Source organism: Myotis lucifugus, unplaced genomic scaffold (genome assembly GCF_000147115.1).
Source record: "Myotis lucifugus unplaced genomic scaffold, Myoluc2.0 scaffold_0, whole genome shotgun sequence".
Taxonomy (NCBI): domain Eukaryota; kingdom Metazoa; phylum Chordata; class Mammalia; order Chiroptera; family Vespertilionidae; genus Myotis; species Myotis lucifugus.
In genome coordinates, this window is record NW_005871048.1 from 61,233,794 (window position 1) to 61,254,000 (window position 20,207).

Below are 20,207 nucleotides of genomic sequence, written 5' to 3' on the forward strand. Positions count from 1 at the left end.
CCAAGGATCTTTTCGAGTGCTCCACCCCACCCTGTGTGGTTCCTGAGTGAAAATGGCTAAGAAAATGACAGCTGTCCTTTTCTGAAGGATTAAGTGTATTGGACACTGTGCCAAGAGCTTTCCAGGCACCAGCTCATCGAAACCTGCCAACAGCCCTTTGATGTGGGTGTTCAGTAGGATCTGTACACACGGAAAACTACTGTCAAGGGTGTGTTCTTCTCACTGGCAGTTTTTACCCATAACTCTAGTTCTTGGCTCCTTGCTTTTGTAACAAATGGGCATGATATGAATATGAACAACAAAACAGTGCCTTTCTCATCCTCCCTGCCTCTTTCTTTCTTTAAGGGTTGATATTCTTTTTCTCCATCACCTTACTGGTGCTAATGTGCTGGGCTGTGGAATCCACTCGTATAGAGGGAATATCAATTTATTCAATTAAGCTAATATGAAGGGTTATAACTTGCAGTAAATGAAAATAAAGCTACTTGCTTCATATAAAAACAGAGCTTTTAAGAGTCACATTCCCAATAAAGTGGCCTGCTTTATGACTAGAAGCACTATTTCTGGGTTCTTTCAGATGACTTCACTAAAGTTCAGAAGTTGGGTTTGAGGTCACTATTTTAGCTTACAGAATCTAATTTAATAAGATTAACAGAAAGAAAGAGAACAATCTATTTTAAGAAGATCGAATTGTTTTCCACACTTAGGTACCTGAATATTTGCCATTGATAATGGCTTGTGCTTATACTTTAAGTGGGCAAATAAAACAAAAACGAGAGCATGACTAATATATCACTTGCTAGACAGAGCAGCTTAGGAAAAAAGTGAAAAATCAAATGAGATCATTGTGCATTTGTGTGTGTGTGTGTGTGTGTGTGTGTGTGTGTGTGTGTATGCATGCATGCATGCAATAAAATGCCAAAGACTGTGGTCTTTAAAAGTCAGGTGGAGGGAGTGGGGGAAGGGATTGGGGGGAGTGGAGGAAGGGATTGGGGGGAGTGGATCCCTAACAGAAAGCTCCCATTGTGTCATGCTGATGTGAAAAAAAACTAACTGTATTTATCTTTCAAAATAGATTTCTCATTAAAATGTATTTTGGCTTTTAATAGCTCTCTCTAACATTTTTTTTAAGTGAGGGCTGGGGCTATTGGAATGAAGAGAAAATTGAGTATAAAAATAAAAATCGCAGGATACTGGAGCCCTATTTTAGATTTCCTCAGGCATAGTCTGCCCCCTGGTGGCTGCTACATAAGCCTATTTAGAACTAGACAGAACTTCCTACATCAATTTTTCTCTCACTTTCTGAGCCCTCATCACTTGGCCAAGGTCCCCAGCTGGTTGGTGTCAGTGCCATGTCTCTCAGCTTCTAGTTCAAGCCTCTTTTGTTGGTCTTACTTTCAGGGTCCTTTCCCTCTCTCGGTTAAGCATAGTTTTCACTTTTTCTGCACATTTAAATGAAGAATGCTCACGCTATGATCGTTCTAAATACATAGGTTTAGAACTTACTTGAGAATTCTTTTTTCATCTAACAGACCAGGTCAGCATTTGATCTTGGTTGACCTACTACAGTCTGCGTTGACTTCAGTTTTTCATACGTTGTGTTGGGCAGGCAGAGTTTAGTTGATGATGGTCTTTTCAGTATATGTGACCTTTTAAGAGGCATAGTGTAGTCAAGTCCCGTGGCTGATTCACCTTTGCCCAGGACAGCGTCTGGCAGAGGGCCCGCCTTCAACAGCTGTCAATCAAAGGATGGACAGAAGGAACAACTGTTGGTGGGCCTCTGCATCCTTTGCATATTTTGGTTTTCCAAAACCAAAGCAGTTTCTTCTTCACTGTCGTTTAGATTCTGGAATGGTAATTGGGTGTGTGGTATTTTTCTCTTTCTCGTAATATATTTAGAAGTGACTGAATTGGAACAGTGAGCAAAACTTGCACCCTGGACCAGAAAGGTACCAACCAGAATAAGGTGCCGGTTGTGTCTTGTGCTCATGTCATACCTCAGGGTCCTGTGCTAGGCTTTGGGGATTTAACAAGAAGAATACCCCATCACTGCCCTTCAGGAACCTCTACTCTGATGGAAGAAACTGATGTAAATAATTTCCATTCAGCCTGCCAACTGCTGTAATAGAAATAATACATGGCTGCTCAGTGAAGGTGCTGAGAGAGCATTTCACAGAGAAGGTGACATGTGACCAGGTTATACAGCCAGCAGAGAGGGGAGGAAGGGCACAGAAGCGTTTGTAAAAACAGATATTTGGTCAAACAAGGATACTTGGGAAGTGGAAGGTATATGCCTATAAGGCTGTGGGTTTTGCTGAGGGGCATGAAGGAGCTGGGGAAAGACAATGGGAGGGAACTGGTATTTATTGAGAAGACAGGCTTGTGTGTAATCCTCAGAAAAGCCCGGGCATTTGGGGAAGCTGAGGCTCAGATTTTGAATAACTTGCTAAAGAGACCAGCTATGAACAACAGACACAGAATTTGAACTTGAGTTTCCCAGTGTTTGTTTCAGATCAGAATCATAATTCCTGGTACAGAGTTGAACTTTTAAGGATTTTGTCCTGCTTGCTAAGATCTTTGGGCTGAATCCTGCAGGCAATGCAGAATTTTTCTTGGTCTTCTACAAGCAAGGGAGTGGTGTGTGGATGTACACTTTGAGGAAACCATGTGAAGTGGAGGGATTTGATTGACAGGGTGGAGATGTTTTCGGATGTCATCAAAGGGCCAGGGTGTACATATTTTAGACTTTGTGTGTGAGACTCGCTGTTCCAACTGCTCACCTTTGCCCTTAGAGTGTGAAAGTGTTTATAGACAGTCCACAAATGAACAGCTAAAACTTTATTTACAAAAATGGGCAGCTGAGTAGATTTGGGGGCCACAGTTTTCGGACACATCTGCACTGGTCAGGGAGACCAGCCTGTGGGGTGGCTAAAGGGCCCCATTTGTGGCAGAGGCCCTTTCCTTCCTGTGTGGTCGGGATCCCTCCCCTGCTCCCCTGCAGACTTCGCTCCATCTCTGAAGTCTGCCTGTCCTGATGCTTTGGCTGTTTGGCATCATCATCCAAAAATTTCTAGTGTGTTCCATTAAAAAAAATACATGCACCTTCGGTTCCACAGCCGTTACACCACATGTTCCCCCATCTCCTCCATGGGGCTCCTTCCTTGCTCTGTGGGCAGGCCTCCCCTCAGTCATGTTCCACCTTCTCCTCTTCCAACGCCTGCCTTTCCTCTCAGGTCTTCATGACCCGCAGCCTGAAACACCTCCCGCGCCAGTTTCTCCTCTGAGCTCCAGACATACGTCCACGTGCCCCTGAGGTGTCATCACAGATGTTTCACAGGCCTCTCAGGTGGCATGTCCCACATCTGGCCTCATTTTCTCCCAGAAGCCTGTTTCTCCTCTCATGCTTTGCATCCTCAGCAAGAGGACTTTTCTTTCTGGAGATCCCACGCCTGAGATCAAGAAGTCGTTCTTGGATCTAGAAAGTAAGATTACATATAGCAGCGCGTGCTGCTCTTACATGCACACTTTGATGAGTACTGACAGATGTGCACACCTGTGTCACCAATGCCCAGGTTATGCTAGCAAGCTCCTGGCTCTCAGGAGTCATTCCCACGCTCCCTGTCACTTACAACCAACCCTCCTGACTGGGACCCCCAGCCCTTCTTCCTTTCTCTCTCCGCAGTCCTGAGCCTCTCACTTCTCATCTGTTCTCACATCTTGTTTCCCACTTCCTCCCATGCTCCCTCCATCCCTTTTCCACACTCTACACAGTGATTCTTTAAAACCTTGAACCTGATCATGACCTTCTCCTGCTTAAAACACTGGTCTTGTGACTTCTTATTCTGCCAGTGATAAAATTCTCAAAACATTTGATACGGCCTGTGAGGACCACGTCAGTACTCTGGGTTATCGTTTTTTGTTTTTTGTGTTTTGTTTTTTCATTTTCACTCTTATCTTTATAAAGTATAAGCTCATTTGGATTCATCTGGGTGAACGTGTTTTCGCCGAAGCCCATGTTTGTGTTTGCAGTCCGGTTGGCGTCAAGGGTTAGGACTCAAATTGCCCTGGGCTAAGGAGAAGAGAGTAGGACTGGAGATGTAAGTGATATGTTTGCTCCAAGTGAAGGTGAAATAACATCATAATTGCTGCAGGAGTTACTGTTTTACGTGGCTGGAATAAGGGAAGGGTGGAATAAGTGAGTCACAACTTGCCCGTGGTAGAAAAGCCACCCCAGGCTGAAATCGAAGCAATAGGGCAGTCAGGGTGCAAAGTGAGCAAAATGTAATGAACCAGAGGGTTCCATTAGTCTTGTTAATTTGGCTTTTTTTTTTTTTTGGTGTTATATTTTCCCTTTGGCTAAAATCCTGACCCCTCCTCTCACCTTTCCATTCCCTCTCTTCATTTTCACCCAGTTAATCCCAGAGCGTATTTTTGCATTTTCCCAGGGAGGTCTTTACAGAACCTTTACTCTCCATCTAAATGACTTCTCCCGTCTAAGATTTCTGTTTGACAGTATTAACCATCATCATTTGTGTTTCTGCTTTGAGATCATAGACAAATAGTGTCTGTGGACGTTTGGCTCATGACTGTGGCCCAGTCTGTAGGGCACAAAAGGCATGTGAATAGGCATGCAGGGGTGCTCTTCCATGTTTTCAAAGATCGTGTTGGTTTGACCCTCAATAAATTGCCTTCATTGGGAATGGTGAAGTCCCAGGCGGGATGGGAGGTGGAGAGGAGGTTTAGAGTGAGTCCTGCCGACTGGACATTCGTGTCGGCAGCCATCCGGCATGTGTCTGGGTTTTAACGACTTGTCAGTTGTTTATTTTTATTTGTTGCCTGGTTTATGTCCTATCCACAGTCCTGTTGACAGTAGCCACCAGTTCTCATCTCCCAGTGCAGTCCTATCGGAATTATGTGAATCGTAGATCCCAAAAATGGCTTCATAGTAGAATCATCTGGAAAGCTTTTTAAAATAGGGATGACTGAGTTCTCCCCTATAGGATTGGGCGCATACTGGGTGAACCTGGTGTGCAGCCAAGGTGGAGAGCCTGCAGAGCATGGTGTGAATCTCAGCTTTATTTTTCTTCTGCATTTAATCTATCCAAACAGGTGTACTTAAAGGAGACACTTGCAGAAAATGTGGTCCAATGTGAAAAAAGGGGGCTGAAAATTGATGTAGGTCGATGTTGGTGACTGGTTAACGGCAGTGAGCATCCTGAGTTGTCTTCTCTGCCAAGTCTTTGCTGTCCAGTTTGAAGGATATCTTCTCCGAGATTGAATTTGTGCTGTGCTGTGTTCGTCAGGGTAGGCTGATTGCTGTACAAACAGCCCCCGAATCTCAGGGGTGTAACATGAGCACGTGTATTTCTTGCTCATCTCCCATTCCTACGTGGGAAGCTGAGAAACTCAACTTTACTCCGTGTTACTTTGTCTTGGAGATGTGTTATCGCTGAGGGCACCTGGGTGGCAGGGGTGGCAGGTAGAGTCCAGAGGACCACGAGGGGGTGTTAGCCACCAGACATGGGAGCAGCACATGTCCCTCTTGCTCTGTTGTTCGGTTGGCCAAACTCGGTCCCTGTTACTGATTGCTTTCCTTACCAAGGGAGGTGCAAATGTTGTCTACCTCTGTGTGCTAGAGCGTGGAGAGTGGAATTGGGGAACATGTAACGTTATTTCTGCCTCACATGTTTTAACTAGAGAACTCACGCCTTTGAGTTTTGTTTGTTTTAACATAATTTAATGATCAACAACCACTAGATAGGTGAGTGTGTGTTTTACTATCAAGAATTATTTAAATCTCTTCTTATAATGTTCTCTTGGGTTCTGTGTTGTTCATTTGGTGCATCCTTGCTGAATGCCTCGGGTCTGCCAGCCACAGGGCTGGGCAGGTGCCAGCTATGGGGAAGGCAGGCGAACGCTAAGTCCCATGCTGGGGAGATTCTGGTTGCTGATAACAGAAAGCCCAACCACAGTTGGCTTGGCTTGCATGGCTTTTATTATCTCAGACTAGACATGACAGGGCAGTTTCAGGGCTGTGGATTCAGCCACTCCCGCTGGCTTCCACTTTCTCCAGGTCGGTGTGGATTCCCAGGTTCTTGTTGTCTGCAGCAAGCAGGGGGTGGGAGGGCCTTTCTGCTGTTCTCTTTGGTGTGCGTGCAGCCCTCCCCAGGAGCCCTCAGCACACTGCACTTTAAGCCTCTTCGGCTGAAATGCTGGCAGCTGTCCTGGTCAGCGTGCAAAGGGAATGGAATGCCTGCAGTCGGCCTGGACCAGTGGAGATTCCCCACGGGCCATGGCACCCAGCAGGGCACAGAGGCGTCATTTCTGAGTCATTTCCTCTCCTTTACTACACGTGCTTAATCATTCACCAAGTGTTCAGCAACATTCCTCTCTTGTGATAACTTCCTGGGTTTTGGCACTCAGAGAGCACTTCTTCACAACTTACATGGAGCTCATCTGTTATATCGCCCATCGAGCGAATATCAGCATGCCGCCTCGTGATATTGGTGACGTTGCTGTACAGTTATTCATGTCCTGGGTTTACCTTTTTTGTAAGTTCTCTGCCTTTTTACTACTTCTGCTCTTCCCACTGCACCAAGCACAGTGCCTTACATAAAATTAAGTTTTTCTTACAAATCCCTTCCATCTCCATACTTTCCTTTCTGTATCCAGCCAGTTGGACTTGTCCAGGACCTACCGCCACACACCTGGGTTATGGCAACAGATCAGGATCCCTGAGGGACCCTCTCTCCTGGAGCATTAACTCCAGAGCGACTCTGATGAGCTGTCTTTGCCTTCCGTCTCACGCAAGTGCCTCTGAATGGTCAAACTCGACCCTTTGGCCCCCTCTCTCCACCGCCTCTCCTCAGTCCTGCTGACCTAACCAGAACCGCACTCCCTTGTAGATCTTTCCAAGCTCATCTGATTTCTGTGCTCTTCACATTGTTGTCTAAACCCAGTCCTTCCCCTTTCCTCTTTGCCTGGCTGGTGTTTGCCAGTCCTTTAAGGCACAACTTGTACCTTACTCAGTTCTCCCATTGCCAGCCACCCCCACCCCCCACCCCTCTGCATTGCTTTGTTCCCTTTTCCTTAACTGGCATTAAAGCAGGGCCTCTCCAGGACTTTGAACTCAGACGGATCTGGTGTTAAGTTCTGACTAAGCTTAGCTGCTGCCTCCCTCTTGGGACAATTATGGGAATAGAATGACTTAGTGTGGTCGAGTACCTGAGGGTTCATTCTTCATCCCCTCAATAATACTTATGACTGATTGCATTTCTATGCACATTTCCCTGCTTAAAATGCCCCCAGAAACATGCGGATAATGTGCTTACTCATTTAGCAATGTCTTACCCAGTGCCTGCGACCAGCCTGGCACTGTCGAGGTGTCTGGGATATGCTAGTAGACCTTCCCTCCCATGAAGGGTACTGTCCACCTAATTACCTTATCTTAGCAAAGGTAGTTCTGTTGACCTCATATGCCATTTGAGGCCAGTGGGACAAAGGACTTCTCCTTTCATTCAACTCAGCTCTTGAAACAGGCATTTTGAGCTCTCTCTTTCCACCTTTCACCAGGTGTTCAGTGGATGGGTTGTAGTGACATTGGCCAAAGTGGTTTTTGTAAAAGAAATTATACTGAGAAGCACAAACTTTCACGTTTTGTCTTTCAGTGGTGAAAGCGGGGCAGGTAAAACCGAAAGCACAAAGTTGATCCTCAAGTTTTTATCGGTCATCAGTCAACAGTCTTTGGAACTCTCTTTGAAGGAGAAGACGTCCTGTGTTGAACAAGCCATTCTTGAAAGCAGGTATTTCTTCGTCATCTCTCTTGTTTCCAGCAAATAGGATTCACTTTCCTCACGGTATGACTTTTATAAGGAAGAGTTAAAACTAGTGGGTCTGTTTTCTCTTTCTTGACTTCTCTTTCCTCAAGGAAAGGTCTTGACATGCACATAGCAATTTCTAGTAACCCAAGCAACAGAACCTGGCCTTCCATCCTTGGGCCAGGGTTGAGTTGGGGAGGCCTCCCTTTCTACCAGAGTCCTTGACCGGCTTTTTGAAGGCCTTGTTATCAGCAGGAATTTCTGCCTCCAGCCACTGAGGGACAGGGAGCTTGGTATGGAGGCAAGTGAGGCTCTGTTCTGCATTCCGCCCTCTGGAAGTGCCATGGGAGCAAGTCACTTATTTGTAGCTTCATGTGGCAGAAAATCACTGACCCATCCAATGGTAGTGAGCCTCATGACTTTGGAATTTTCTTTAAAATATGCAGTCACCTGGAATTTTCTTTAAAATATGCAGTTGCCCAGAATCTGGCTTGTGCCTTACAATATTTTAGGACCTATAGGGACTTTATAGATCCTACTAGAGGCCCAGTGCATGAAATTCATGCATGGGTAGGGTCCCTAGTGGCTGCCAGCTGCCAGCCGGTCAGCACACGTCATAGTGAGTGATAGACCTCCCGGTCTCCCAGTCGAACTCCTGTGGGGACACTTTGCATATTAGCCTTTTATATATATAGAAGATATTTTAGAAATTAGTCCAGGAGTCTGCAAACTTAGTCCAGATCCTGCAGCTGGTTTTTGGTCAGTTTATTTATTTTTTTTCATCCAAACTTATTTTTTAAATTGTCATAAAATACATGTAACATAAAACTTCTAACCTGAAATCTTTCCCAAGTACAGCATTAGGTACATTTACCTGGTTGTGCAGCCATTTCCACCATCTAGCTCCAGAATGTTTTCCATCTTCCACCTGCAGCCTGTTTTTATATATTAAATTTTACTGGGACCCAGGCACTCATTTGTTTATGGTTCATTTTTGGCTGCTTTCAAGCTATCGCGCCAGAGCTGGGTAGTTGTAATGAAGACCCCCATGGATCTTTACAGAAAAGGTTTGCTGATCCCTGACCACTTAGAGACGACCCAAAGAAGTAAATGAGTTACTCCCAAGACACAACCAATGGGTAGAATTTTCAGGACGGACTTTTTTCAGTTCCTAGAATTAGAAGAGAAGCTTTTTCTGTGTAAACCCTGGCTGGAGTATATACCAGTAAGCCTAAGCTAAGTTGTGCAGGGACGAGCCATCATGGCCTCCTTCACTCAGTGAAGCATCCTGGACTCGCACAAACAGCCCTGAGAGCTCTCCCTCAGGTGGATGTTCTTGATAAACCCATTTCAACAAGTGCTTTGGAGACCTGGCTCTTCTGTAAAGGAACATAATCACCGTTGGTCCTTTGATCTCAGACTTTTCTTGCAGTTGTGTATTTTGACGTCTGTGGGGACTGTCCTTGCTGTTTTTTAGATCTGTCCTCATTAACACGGCTGCTGTTGTGACTTCTTTTCAGCCCCATCATGGAAGCTTTCGGCAACGCGAAGACCGTGTACAACAACAACTCCAGTCGCTTTGGGAAGTTCGTTCAGCTGAACATCTGCCAGAAGGGAAATATTCAGGGCGGGAGGATTGTAGATTGTATCCTGTTTCGTTTAGTTTTTTTTTTTTTTTGTCTACAGTATTTGACTCCACAAGTAGAAACTGTTCTTGTCATAAGGATGGATGAAGAATATGAATGAAACATGTCTGTCTGGTTCTTTCTATCCAATTATTGCTCTATTATTACTGTGTTTGACCTATTAATTATTCTAGGGGATAAAGAACCATTTTTCTTTTGGAAATCTCTGATATCATGTCCATAATCTGAAAAAAAATGGATTTCTGATCAAACATCAGCTGTTGTTTGAAATCAATTCTGCCCAATTGTTTGGTATATCCTAGGGTGCCATGGGTCATGTTTGAAATTGGATTTAGGTAAAATAGTCTATGCTTTCAGGGCTTATCTTTTGGCACTGGAAGTCTCAATGGCAGCGGACTGGGGAATTGTAATTATTTGGGTAACAAAACAGAAAATAAGAGAGTAATTAAGCGGGTCATATCCTGGTTTTGTTCCTTGACTTGCCATTGCTTTTCACATGAAGATTTATTAGAAAAAGTAAGTAGACATGATTTAATTCACGTTTGCCTTCACAATAACAATTTTCGGAAATTATTGGTTTGTGTTAATTAAGCAGGGGGAAACATCTCTGAATAGAAATCTGATTTATTTCCACAGAACCGAGTAGTAAGGCAAAATCCTGGGGAGCGGAATTACCACATATTCTATGCACTGCTGGCAGGGCTGGAGGGCGAGCAGAGAGGTGAGTCACTCATTTTCCCTTTAAAAACCATCAGGACACGAGAAGACATCTGTTTGAACTTTGTCAGTATTCCACCAATCGATTCGAAATGTGTGAGAGTATAGACAATGTTGAGTTCCTTTCAGAGCCAAATAATGTACAGAGAAAGTCATCAATAGGGAAATCTTAGGTTTTGTGTTTGTTTTTGGAATCTTGGTGCTTTTCTGATGTAAGGAGTATTTATGGAAACATTTATATATAATGTATTACCACTGGTTTTAGATTGAAGTTACACCCGAAGAAAGCTAATTTCTGAATATTTGATTATTTTTTCTGAATATTTGATTTTTAAGAAAAAGCAGTCAAAACAGGATCCTTACTGAATTTTTTGTAGTAAAATTTTCTATCATACCATTTAGTTTCATTAGATTCTTTCTATTTTCCCTATCTGATGATTAAGAGAGGACTTTCTCTTAATAGGGGACTACTAGCACAGAATTATTATTATTTTTTATTATATTTTATTGATTTCAGAGAGGAAGGGAGAGGGAGAGAGAGATAGAAACATCAATGATGAGAGAGAATCATTGATCAGCTGCCTCCTGCACACCCCCCACTGGGGATTAAGCCTGCAACCTGGGCATGTGCCCTTGACCAGAATCGAACCCGGGACCCTTCAGTCTGCAGGCCGACGCTCTATCCACTGAGCTAAACCGTCTAGGACAAGCACAGAATTATTTATGTACTCAATTTTAACATCACAAAGTAAAAACTCAGATTCAGTCTTATCCTGGACAGTCAAGTATTGATGTTGTTGTTTTCTCCTTTTCGTAGAAGAATTTTATTTATCTGTACCAGAAAACTACCACTACTTGAATCAGTCCGGATGTGTAGAAGACAAGACAATCAGTGACCAGGAATCCTTTAGGGAAGTTATTGTAAGTTACTTTCTTATTTTCCCTTATTAAGAGTGACACAAAAAGAACAAATTTTATTTTCTGTTTCATATAAAACTTTTATTAAAAACAGAAATAATTACATTTGCACCACTGTCTGGGAACAGTATTTTTTTCTTTCCCAGTTTTATTTTGGCTCCCTCAATGTCTCTCATGACTCAGATTTTCTCCATTCACAATTCATTTACTGCATTACTCTCTTTGCTGAAAGATCTTGCATTAGAATAAAGTAGAAAACTCGTTCTTATTTTTGATGAGTTGCAAAAAGACGTCTCAGAATTTTTTTCGATTATATTTTATGTTTGCTTTCTTTTTTAAAGTTGATATGCAATCTATATTGGTTATATTAATTTCAGGTGTACAATATAATGATTCAATATTTTTATACTTTACACCGTGTTCGTCCCACTATGTCTAGTATTCATCTGTCACTGTGTAAACTTACCACAATATTGTTGACTATATTCCCCTTCCTTTCACCCATCCCCCCACCCCCCTTCCTTCTGGTAATTATCCCTTTGCTCTCTGTTTCTGTGAGTCTATTTTTATTTTGTTTGTTTATATTGTTCTTTAGATTTCACATATAAGTGAAAAAAACATATGATATTTGTTTTTCTCTGGCTTATTTCACAAAGCATAATACCCTCTCAGCGGTTCTCAACCTGTGGGTTGCGAACAATGAAAATACATCCTGCATATCAGATATTTACATTACGATTCATAGCAGTAGCAAAATTACAGTTATGAAGTAGCAACGAAAATAATTTTATGGTTGGGGGTCACCACAACATGAGGAACTGTATTAAAGGGTCACAGCATTAGGAAGGTTGAGAACCACTGCATCCATCCATGTTGTCACAAATGGCAAGATTTCATTCTTATTGCTGTGTAATATTCCAGTGCGTGCGTGTGTGTGTGTGTTTGTGTGTGTGTGTGTGTGTGTGTGTGTGTGTGTGTGTACACGTATACACACACCACTTTTTCTTTATTTATTCCCCTATTACTGGACACCTACATAGCTCCCACATCTTGGCTTTTGGAAATAAACCAAAAGTAAGCAGAAGGAAGTAAATAATAAAGATCAAAGCAGTAATAAATAAAAACAATAGAAAAGATTAATGAAACTAGGAGTTGATTCTTTGAGAGGACAAATAAAATTGACAAGCCTCTAGCAAGACTCATCAAGCAAAAAAGAGAATACAAATAAATAAAGTCGGAAAATGAAAGAGGAGAGATTACAATGGGCACCACAGAAATACAAAGGATCGTTCAAGAATACTGTGAACAATGATATACCAACAGCCACAACCTAGAAGTAATGGATACTTTTTAGAAATACACAACCTTCCAGATGAAACCAAGAAGAAACAGATTCTGAACAAACCAATTAGTAGCAGTGAAGTTGAAGCAGTCATCAAAAAACCTCCCAACAAACAAAAGCCCAGGACCAGATGGCTTCACAGGTGAATTCTACCAAATAGAATTAGTATCTATCCTCAAACTATTCCAAAAAAAATAAATGGAAGGGGAAGGAACACTTTCAAACTCATTCCTCAAAGCCAACATGACTCATACCAGAACCAGACAAAGACACCACAAAGAAAGAGAATTACAGGCCAATATCCCTGATGAACATAGACATCAAAATTCCCAACAAAATACCTTGCTTCTTTCTTGAAGCTGCCCAACAGTGCTTCGTGATAGGACCTTGCTACTGGTAACCGATAGACTCCTAATTATCGGAGTGGTAGTTTCACTGCAGGTGAGACTGACTAGCTGACTGGCCACTAGGGGGCACTGGCAGTGAGGCCTGCCCTCGTCCTGAGTGCCTGGAGAAGGTGCTCTGATGGCTTTCCTCTTGGGGCACCGTTTTCTGATTCAGAACTGCTTGTTCTTGTTAGCTGCAAGTTAATTTTTGGAGCGGGTCCTAGTTTCAGTGATTGCTAGCTTTTATTTTTAAATTGTAATGATAGGTTTTGACATTTGAAATGTGGTCTTATGATGAAAGGCTTTGTCTCCTAGAAAGGAAGAAAAGTGTATACATAAATTTGGCTTTGTAAATGTACACAACAAACTTAAAAGTATTCTATTGACAGATCCTTAATACTTACTTTGCAATTACCTTTTAGTGTGGATCCGTCAGAAATGTCAAAGACAACGTAGCTGGTGATTATTGAAATCAGGAACATGTGGTTTCCTCCTTCTGGAAGTTCTAAGCAATGTTGTCGGAAAAGAAACATAAATGAGCAACTTTTCAGAAAGGAGGAAAAAATTCTTTTCTATAAAAAATAAGATTTCTTTCTCCCTAAACTCAAAAAATCATGAATTGAAGAATGGCTTTAATAATTTGTTAAACCCATAAAATATGACCCATGGCAACAAGCAAAACACATGCTCAAGTATCTATAATAATAAAAGCGTAATATGCTAATTAGATGGGACAGCCTTCCGCACGACCTACTGGACGAAGCTGGGGCTGCGAGGGAAGCCCGGGTTCCAGGTGACAGAGGGAAGCCAGTGCCAACAGCCGTGGAAAGGAAGGCCTACTCTTGCACAGATTTCATGCATCAGGCCTCTAGTCTATATTATAAAAGGCCTGTGGCCCTAACGCCATAATGACCAAAGACTGGCGCGGGTGGGCGGGGCCATGTGATTTTGCGTGCTGGGCTTCTAGTATTTAATAATATGGGAAAACTTGCTTATTACATAAGTGAGGAAGGTGGTATGCAGCACTATAATCTTTTTATTTAAATAATAAGCATTATATACACAGGGTAGGGCAAAAGTCAGTTTACAATTGTGAGTATGTGAAACAGTTTATTCTTTGATTATTATTTATTAATTATTGTATTATTTTCCATACAAACATCTGTAAACCTACATTTGCCATACCTTGAATATAATGTATATATATATAATTATATATGCAGAAAAATATTGGAACAAAATATACCAAAATGTCACCCATGAGGCAGAATTCCAGGATTGTATTTATTCTTTACCAGTCTCTGTGTTACATTTTTACAACAAATATCCCAACTTTGTAATGATTATTATGATAATATTCCTAAAAGTCATATTTCTGTAATATAGGAATATAATCATAAGTATCATTACCAGTACCAGCCAGCCCATCTTTCTGCCTTGGGCAGCACTCTGTTACCAGGAGTGACACAGAAATGGATAAGAAGACTCCAGACTCTCCTGTCTGGAGGTGACTTTATATGTTCAGCATATTTGAGTACCTGCTGAGTGCCAGGCGCTGGGGAGACAGAGCAAGCCAACCACATGATCCCTGCACTCTGCTGAAGATGACTGGAACAGATTATACTGTTGTTGTTTTTATGTAATTCATCTCAATATTTCCTTCCAACCGCAAATCCCACTTACATTTGTATCTTCATACTCGAATTCCGTAAAGCTCCTTTTCCCAGAGGTTTGGGGATTGTAGGAAGGAAAGGGACTACATTCTGCTGGGGCTCATGGACATTTGCTAGCAGAGTTGTTAAAGTGCTAATGGAGAGAAATTATTTCTCTGAATATGTATGAACATGTCACTGGTGTTCTTTTTATTTTTTATTGATTTTTTTTTTTGAGAGAGAGGAACAGGGTAGGTGAGGGGAGAGAGACAGAGAGGATCATCGATTTGTCGTTCTGCTTATTTATACATTTATTGGTTCATTCTTGTATGTGCCCTGACCTGGGGTTGAACTGGAAACCTTGGCGTATTGGGATGACGCTCTAACCCACTGAGCTGTCTGGCCAGGGCTGGTGTTCCATTTTTTTAGCTTCTAAAAAAAACATCCTTTTTATCAACTTTAATGTCAATATGCTTTGGCAATATACTTACGAAATTTGCTTAATTCATTGAGAATTTATGTATTTTTAAAAGTCATCATTGGCATCAACGGTGACGCCATCAATATAAATAAGTACCTGTGACATTAATATAAATAAGTAAGTACCTGTGAGGTATCCTGAGCAATTATAGGGGGACCTAGGTTTGCTGGGGCAGGGACAGGACCTGTTAAACTTCGTGACCATTTCTTATGCAGCCTTCCAAGTTGCCTGTTAACTGATCAGTTAGGATGGAAAGCTATTTTAAGTCAATAGTAACAACTCATTATTCTGTCACCTGCATTGACCCAACAGGATAGTGGCTGATGAAATGTGTGTGAGGTAAGATGAGTCTTTAAGCTATAATCTCAGTGTTTTCTTCCTCCACAGTATTGAATGTTTTCCAGTGAGCCTAGTCATGAGCCACTCTGGGATTTCCTCACCATATGGGCTCACTGGGTATATCCATGGGTGTTTAATGGTGTGAGCCCATGTATATGTATGCACAGATTCATGCCTCATGAGTCAGAGTTTAAGAAAATGTAAAGGGCTGACTTGATACCTCGATTTTACCAAGCTTGGAAACAGTCTCTTTCAGTATTGGAAAACTTGGGAATATAAGCAAATTTTATATTACTAAATAACATATTATGGCCTTGCTGTAACATAACATTACAGAATAAGTGATTATATTACTTATAATAATTGACTATGCCCAGAATAGCCTTCTCTCCCACCATTTCCATTGTACCATTTATTCAGGGTTCATCTGTGATCCCTTTGCCTTCTTGAATGGAGCCTTCCCACTCACAGCTGACTTCTGAGACCCTGAGCAGATCAGATGTACCTATTGGCAGTGACTTATCCTCAATTCGCTGCTCTTCTCTATTTGTTTCTAGTGTGACACCCTTGCTGCCTTCAGTCCTTCATGGTTGGGACTGTATCGCCCCCAACATCTCTCACACACTCACAAACATTTAATTTTTATGGGCTTAGTACAGACTTTATTGAAAATATGTTGTCTAACTTTGTGGCAGTTTCATAACTAAATTGCTGTTTAGTGCTTCTGAACTATACTGAGAATTTCCCAGGGTTTTTATTTTTTTTAAGTCTTGAGCCCTATTGTTGAGAAAATAAGATAATTATAATAAACCTTAAAGTGCTACTCTTGCCTAGGGGTGGAGATTGCTACTAAAAATATCGTAAGTAGGACAGTAAGAGACAATGGATGGAGCTCTGGCTAGCAATTTTGGCACCCACACCCACGCGGGCGATAATTGGTTGCAACCATTAAATTACCCCATGGTGTTATTAATGCAATTACCACTTATCACCACACTCCTCACTAATTAATTCACTCAGAGTTGGACTTGAAAGTGAAGAAGTCACAAGTTTATTAATGAAGTAAGCACGCTTTATCCATCTGTTTTCGTATCTCCCTCCATTTATAATCTTTGTATGTATTCTCAGAACTTAACCAATTTTTTCATAGGGCATCTTTTGATATTTTTCATTTGACCATTTGAAATTTTCTACTACTGTAAACAAATTTTCAAAAATCTTGTTTCTTTTAGCTATGTTTAAAGTCCAGGTAGGTGACTTAAAGCCTTGAATATTTTCATTTCTGTGGTCATTCTAAGATGAGGTTAGAACATTTTTATAAATGAGTATTGACTATGTCTGGTAATATAAGGAAAACTTTCATCATAGAAAAGGAAAATATTAACTTTTGCACAGCATAGGTGATTTTTTTTATTATTTTGCTGATGTCTGATTTGATCCTGACCACTGTTTTAAAGTCCTGAACATAATAAATTGTTCTGTATTTCTTAGCCCTATTTCTTTGCATTTAGAATAAGTAAATTTGAATAATTATTTTTCCACAGGCCTTTTTATTGATAACACTTGACTAGTAGTTGTTTTTGCATTAAGTTTTGTTTGTACCCTGAAATGAGTCTTCTCACCCTTGATTAAATAATTCATGTTCTTTTCATTTTTTGTAATAAACTTTACTGAACTATAATGTACATAAAATAAAACGCTCCCATGTAAAGTATGCATTTCGATGAATTTTTAATTTACACACCCATGTACCTACAAACACAATCAACAGAAAGGACAGTTCTGTACCCCAGAAGTTCTTTGTTCCCCTACCCAGACAATCCCAGCTACCCCACCCCAGCCTGGGAAAGCACTGATCTTTCGGTCACCATACATGGCATAGATTTGTCTTTTCTAGAGTTTCGTGTAAATGAAATCACACAGAATGTATTCTCCTGTGTCTACCTTCTTTTGCTCATCCACATCCCATATAACACCACTCATTCCTCTGCATGGTGAGTAGTATCCCATTGGGTAGAGAGCGATTTGCATAATAGTCTCATTTGTTGTTCAGAAAGATGTCAACAACATTAAAGGACATGATACAACACAGTGTTTATGAGCCTACCAACACTAACATATTTTTCATTTTTTGTAAGTTTTCTTCCCGTCCTCATTTTATTAGTTATGGATAAAAAAAATGTAGTTTTTACTCTTTGAATAAAGCAAAATATAATCATGTTCCTATATGAGGTTGAGAATTTCCTTTAAAAACGATACACTATTCTAACAATGTTATTTACTCTATTTGTTTTGCCTAATTATGGGTTAGTTAGAATTCTCTGAAAGTGTTAAGATAACACTGTAGTGACATTTTGCAAAACTTTATTATTGTCAACATTTTCCTTGGAACAAATTTTCATCATTGAAGTTATGGGAGATTACACAGGAGATTTCTTTTTTTTTTTAATGTCCTTGGAAAGTAATAAAGTTGGATCAATAACAAATTCCTGGACTTTGAATCTTGTTTATGCAACCCTGAGAAAATTCCTTAACCTCTCTAAACATTGTAAGAGTGTATACACATGTGGCCCAACACAGTCCTGCCACAATCTTGTTTTCCGAAAAGTTATACTCACTTATAGTACCAGTGGCCAGTGCCTACACATCCCAGTTTCACCACTTTTAGGTCAATTCTTCAGAAATGTTTTGCTAATTTAATAGAAGTGATCCCCGATTTTCTTTAATTTGTGCGTGCTTCGTGCTTCGTTTCTATGACAGAGAATAATTTGTCTGTGGATTTGCACTTCCTGTGTAAGAAGGGCCTATTTTATTTTTGTTGTGTGTGTATCTCCCAATATAGCTCTTGCTCCTTCCCTTGCATTTTTTTCTTTTAATTTTGTTTCCCTGTCTATTGTTTTTGCCCTTTGTTTCAACTTCATTGTTTTTTCCTTGTAAAGAAATCCTGTGTCTCAGTTTTTAAAATCTCCAGTTGTTTCCTTTTGCAATTTCTATTGCTTCAAAGTGGTGCATGTTTTCCTTCTCCCACGTCTCCTGTGGTCAGTGCAATGATTTCGGATCCAAGTCCTCTTTTTTTTTTAATACGTTTTTATTGATTTCAGAGAGAGGGAGAGAGGGATAGAAACATCAATGATGGGAGCGAATCATTGATTGGCTGCCTCCTGCACGTCCGCATCCCCACTGGGGATTGAGTCTGAAACCCAGGCATGTGCCCTGACTGGGAATCGAACCATGACCTCCTGTTTGTGGGTCAACACTCAACCACTGGGCCACACCGGCTGAGCCCACGTCCTCTTTGTAGGTCATTTCAGGAGTCTTGTCGCCAATTCTGTCCTCAGTTGAGGATGTGGGTGTGAGTGCAGTATTCCTGACATGAATATGGCTCCTAAATCCCAATAGAAAATGAGCAAAAAATGTGATCGAGAAGACTCCTGGCTAAAGTTATTTGGATACTTGCTGGTTTCAAAGCTCCTGTAGGTAGATGCCTGTTTATTGTTATTTTCCCCCCAAACAGCATTATGTTAGGTTCCATTTACTACCCAGAGGCCAAGATAAGACCTTAAGAACCCTTTGGAGAAATGAGAAGTAGAGACGTCAAAGAATGTCCAGGGCAGGTAGACCCAGATCCATTCCTAGGTCCACCAGTATCTGTTGTAAAAGGATACAAAGACTCTCCCGTTGTGGAGTCCCTGCCCGATTTTATTCCACCTCCCTGGGTTCCTGCTGTGAGTAACCATGAGGACAAGCCCCAGAGTTGACCCTGCAGGACTCTAAGGAAGGCTTAGCTCCCCCAACCTGCCCCCCTACTTTCAAGTGTAAGAAAATAAACATTCCATTATGCTTTGATATCTGTAGGAAAAAATGTAATTTTTTGTGGCATAACTAGGAGGCTTGTACATTAGGCGGATACTTCTTTTTAAGTCATCGATTGGGTTCTTCCTCAACATTCTACAGTTCTTAACCTTGTGTTCTTTAATGTGTATCTGTGTAAAGTCTTTATCTTTAAAACTGGTCATGCATCTATTTCCTATTTTCTTGCCTTTTAGAACAATACCTGATAATTTTGTTGAGCAATGAGCATTTAAAAAAAATTTTAGTATGAAAAAACACACAACATAAACAATGAAACACGTCACTTTTCTTCCAGACGGCAATGGACGTAATGCAGTTTAGCAAGGAGGAAGTCCGGGAGGTTTTGAGGCTGCTTGCTGGCATACTGCATCTTGGGAACATAGAATTTATCACTGCTGGTGGGGCGCAGGTTTCCTTCAAAACGGGTAAGGCCGCCCCTCCCGCCCCTGCCCCTCTTTCCATCCTTGGCTTTTTCCTAGTAGGAAACTTAGACCTGAAATAGTTACTGTCTGGCCTTTTACAGAAAGAGCTTGCTGACCTTGAAATAAAGAGCTACAGAACTCTGTTCCTCATGTGAATTGTCAGCAGATAAAGGGTCAAAACCTATGAGACTTGGTTCCAGAATGGTTGTGTTCTTGTTCTTACTAAGAAAGAAGGAACCTGGGCCAAATCAGAGGAAACACGCGTAAGGAGAATGAGCTGTAGGAAAAATGTCCTGAGTCGGGCGGAGTGTGGACATAGTTCTCCAGTTATCGAGTGGTGGTGCAGTGTAATGGTGAGGCCCTTAGTTTTCAAGGCAGAGGCTCGGTCCGCAGCCTGGCACGGCCTCAGGCTATTTCCTGGGTTATTTATCCCCTCAACGCCAGCAACTTCTTGTTGGTAAAGTGCCTCAGAGATGTGCTGTCGAGATGGAGTGAGTTCATGCACACATGGCTATGTCAGTTGTCCTCTTCCTCGAGCGGTTTGTGTATTTATTTTTAAACTGTTCTGATGGAAGCACTATATGAGGGCATGGAGGCTGGGAACTTAATGAGGTCAAGTACCAATGGCTGTAAGG

At 41.5% G+C, this 20,207-nt stretch overlaps 1 protein-coding gene across 6 annotated transcripts in view; it reads left to right on the plus strand.

Annotated features, from left to right (window-relative positions):
* MYO10 (myosin X) overlaps positions 1 to 20,207 on the plus strand; it is a 197,712-nt gene that overhangs the window by 98,626 nt on the left and 78,879 nt on the right. For 5 of the 6 annotated variants that reach the window (XM_006081493.3, XM_023752196.1, XM_023752212.1 and 2 more), the window contains exons 5-10: positions 7,668 to 7,802; positions 9,338 to 9,462; positions 9,966 to 9,979; positions 10,100 to 10,184; positions 10,998 to 11,101; positions 19,446 to 19,575. In XM_006081493.3, the coding sequence (XP_006081555.1) occupies positions 7,668 to 7,802; positions 9,338 to 9,462; positions 9,966 to 9,979; positions 10,100 to 10,184; positions 10,998 to 11,101; positions 19,446 to 19,575 (593 nt within the window). Of the gene's footprint in view, positions 1 to 7,667; positions 7,803 to 9,337; positions 9,463 to 9,965; positions 9,980 to 10,099; positions 10,185 to 10,997; positions 11,102 to 19,445; positions 19,576 to 20,207 lie in introns of those variants that run through there. The other variant, XM_023752221.1, reaches the window with a different exon arrangement.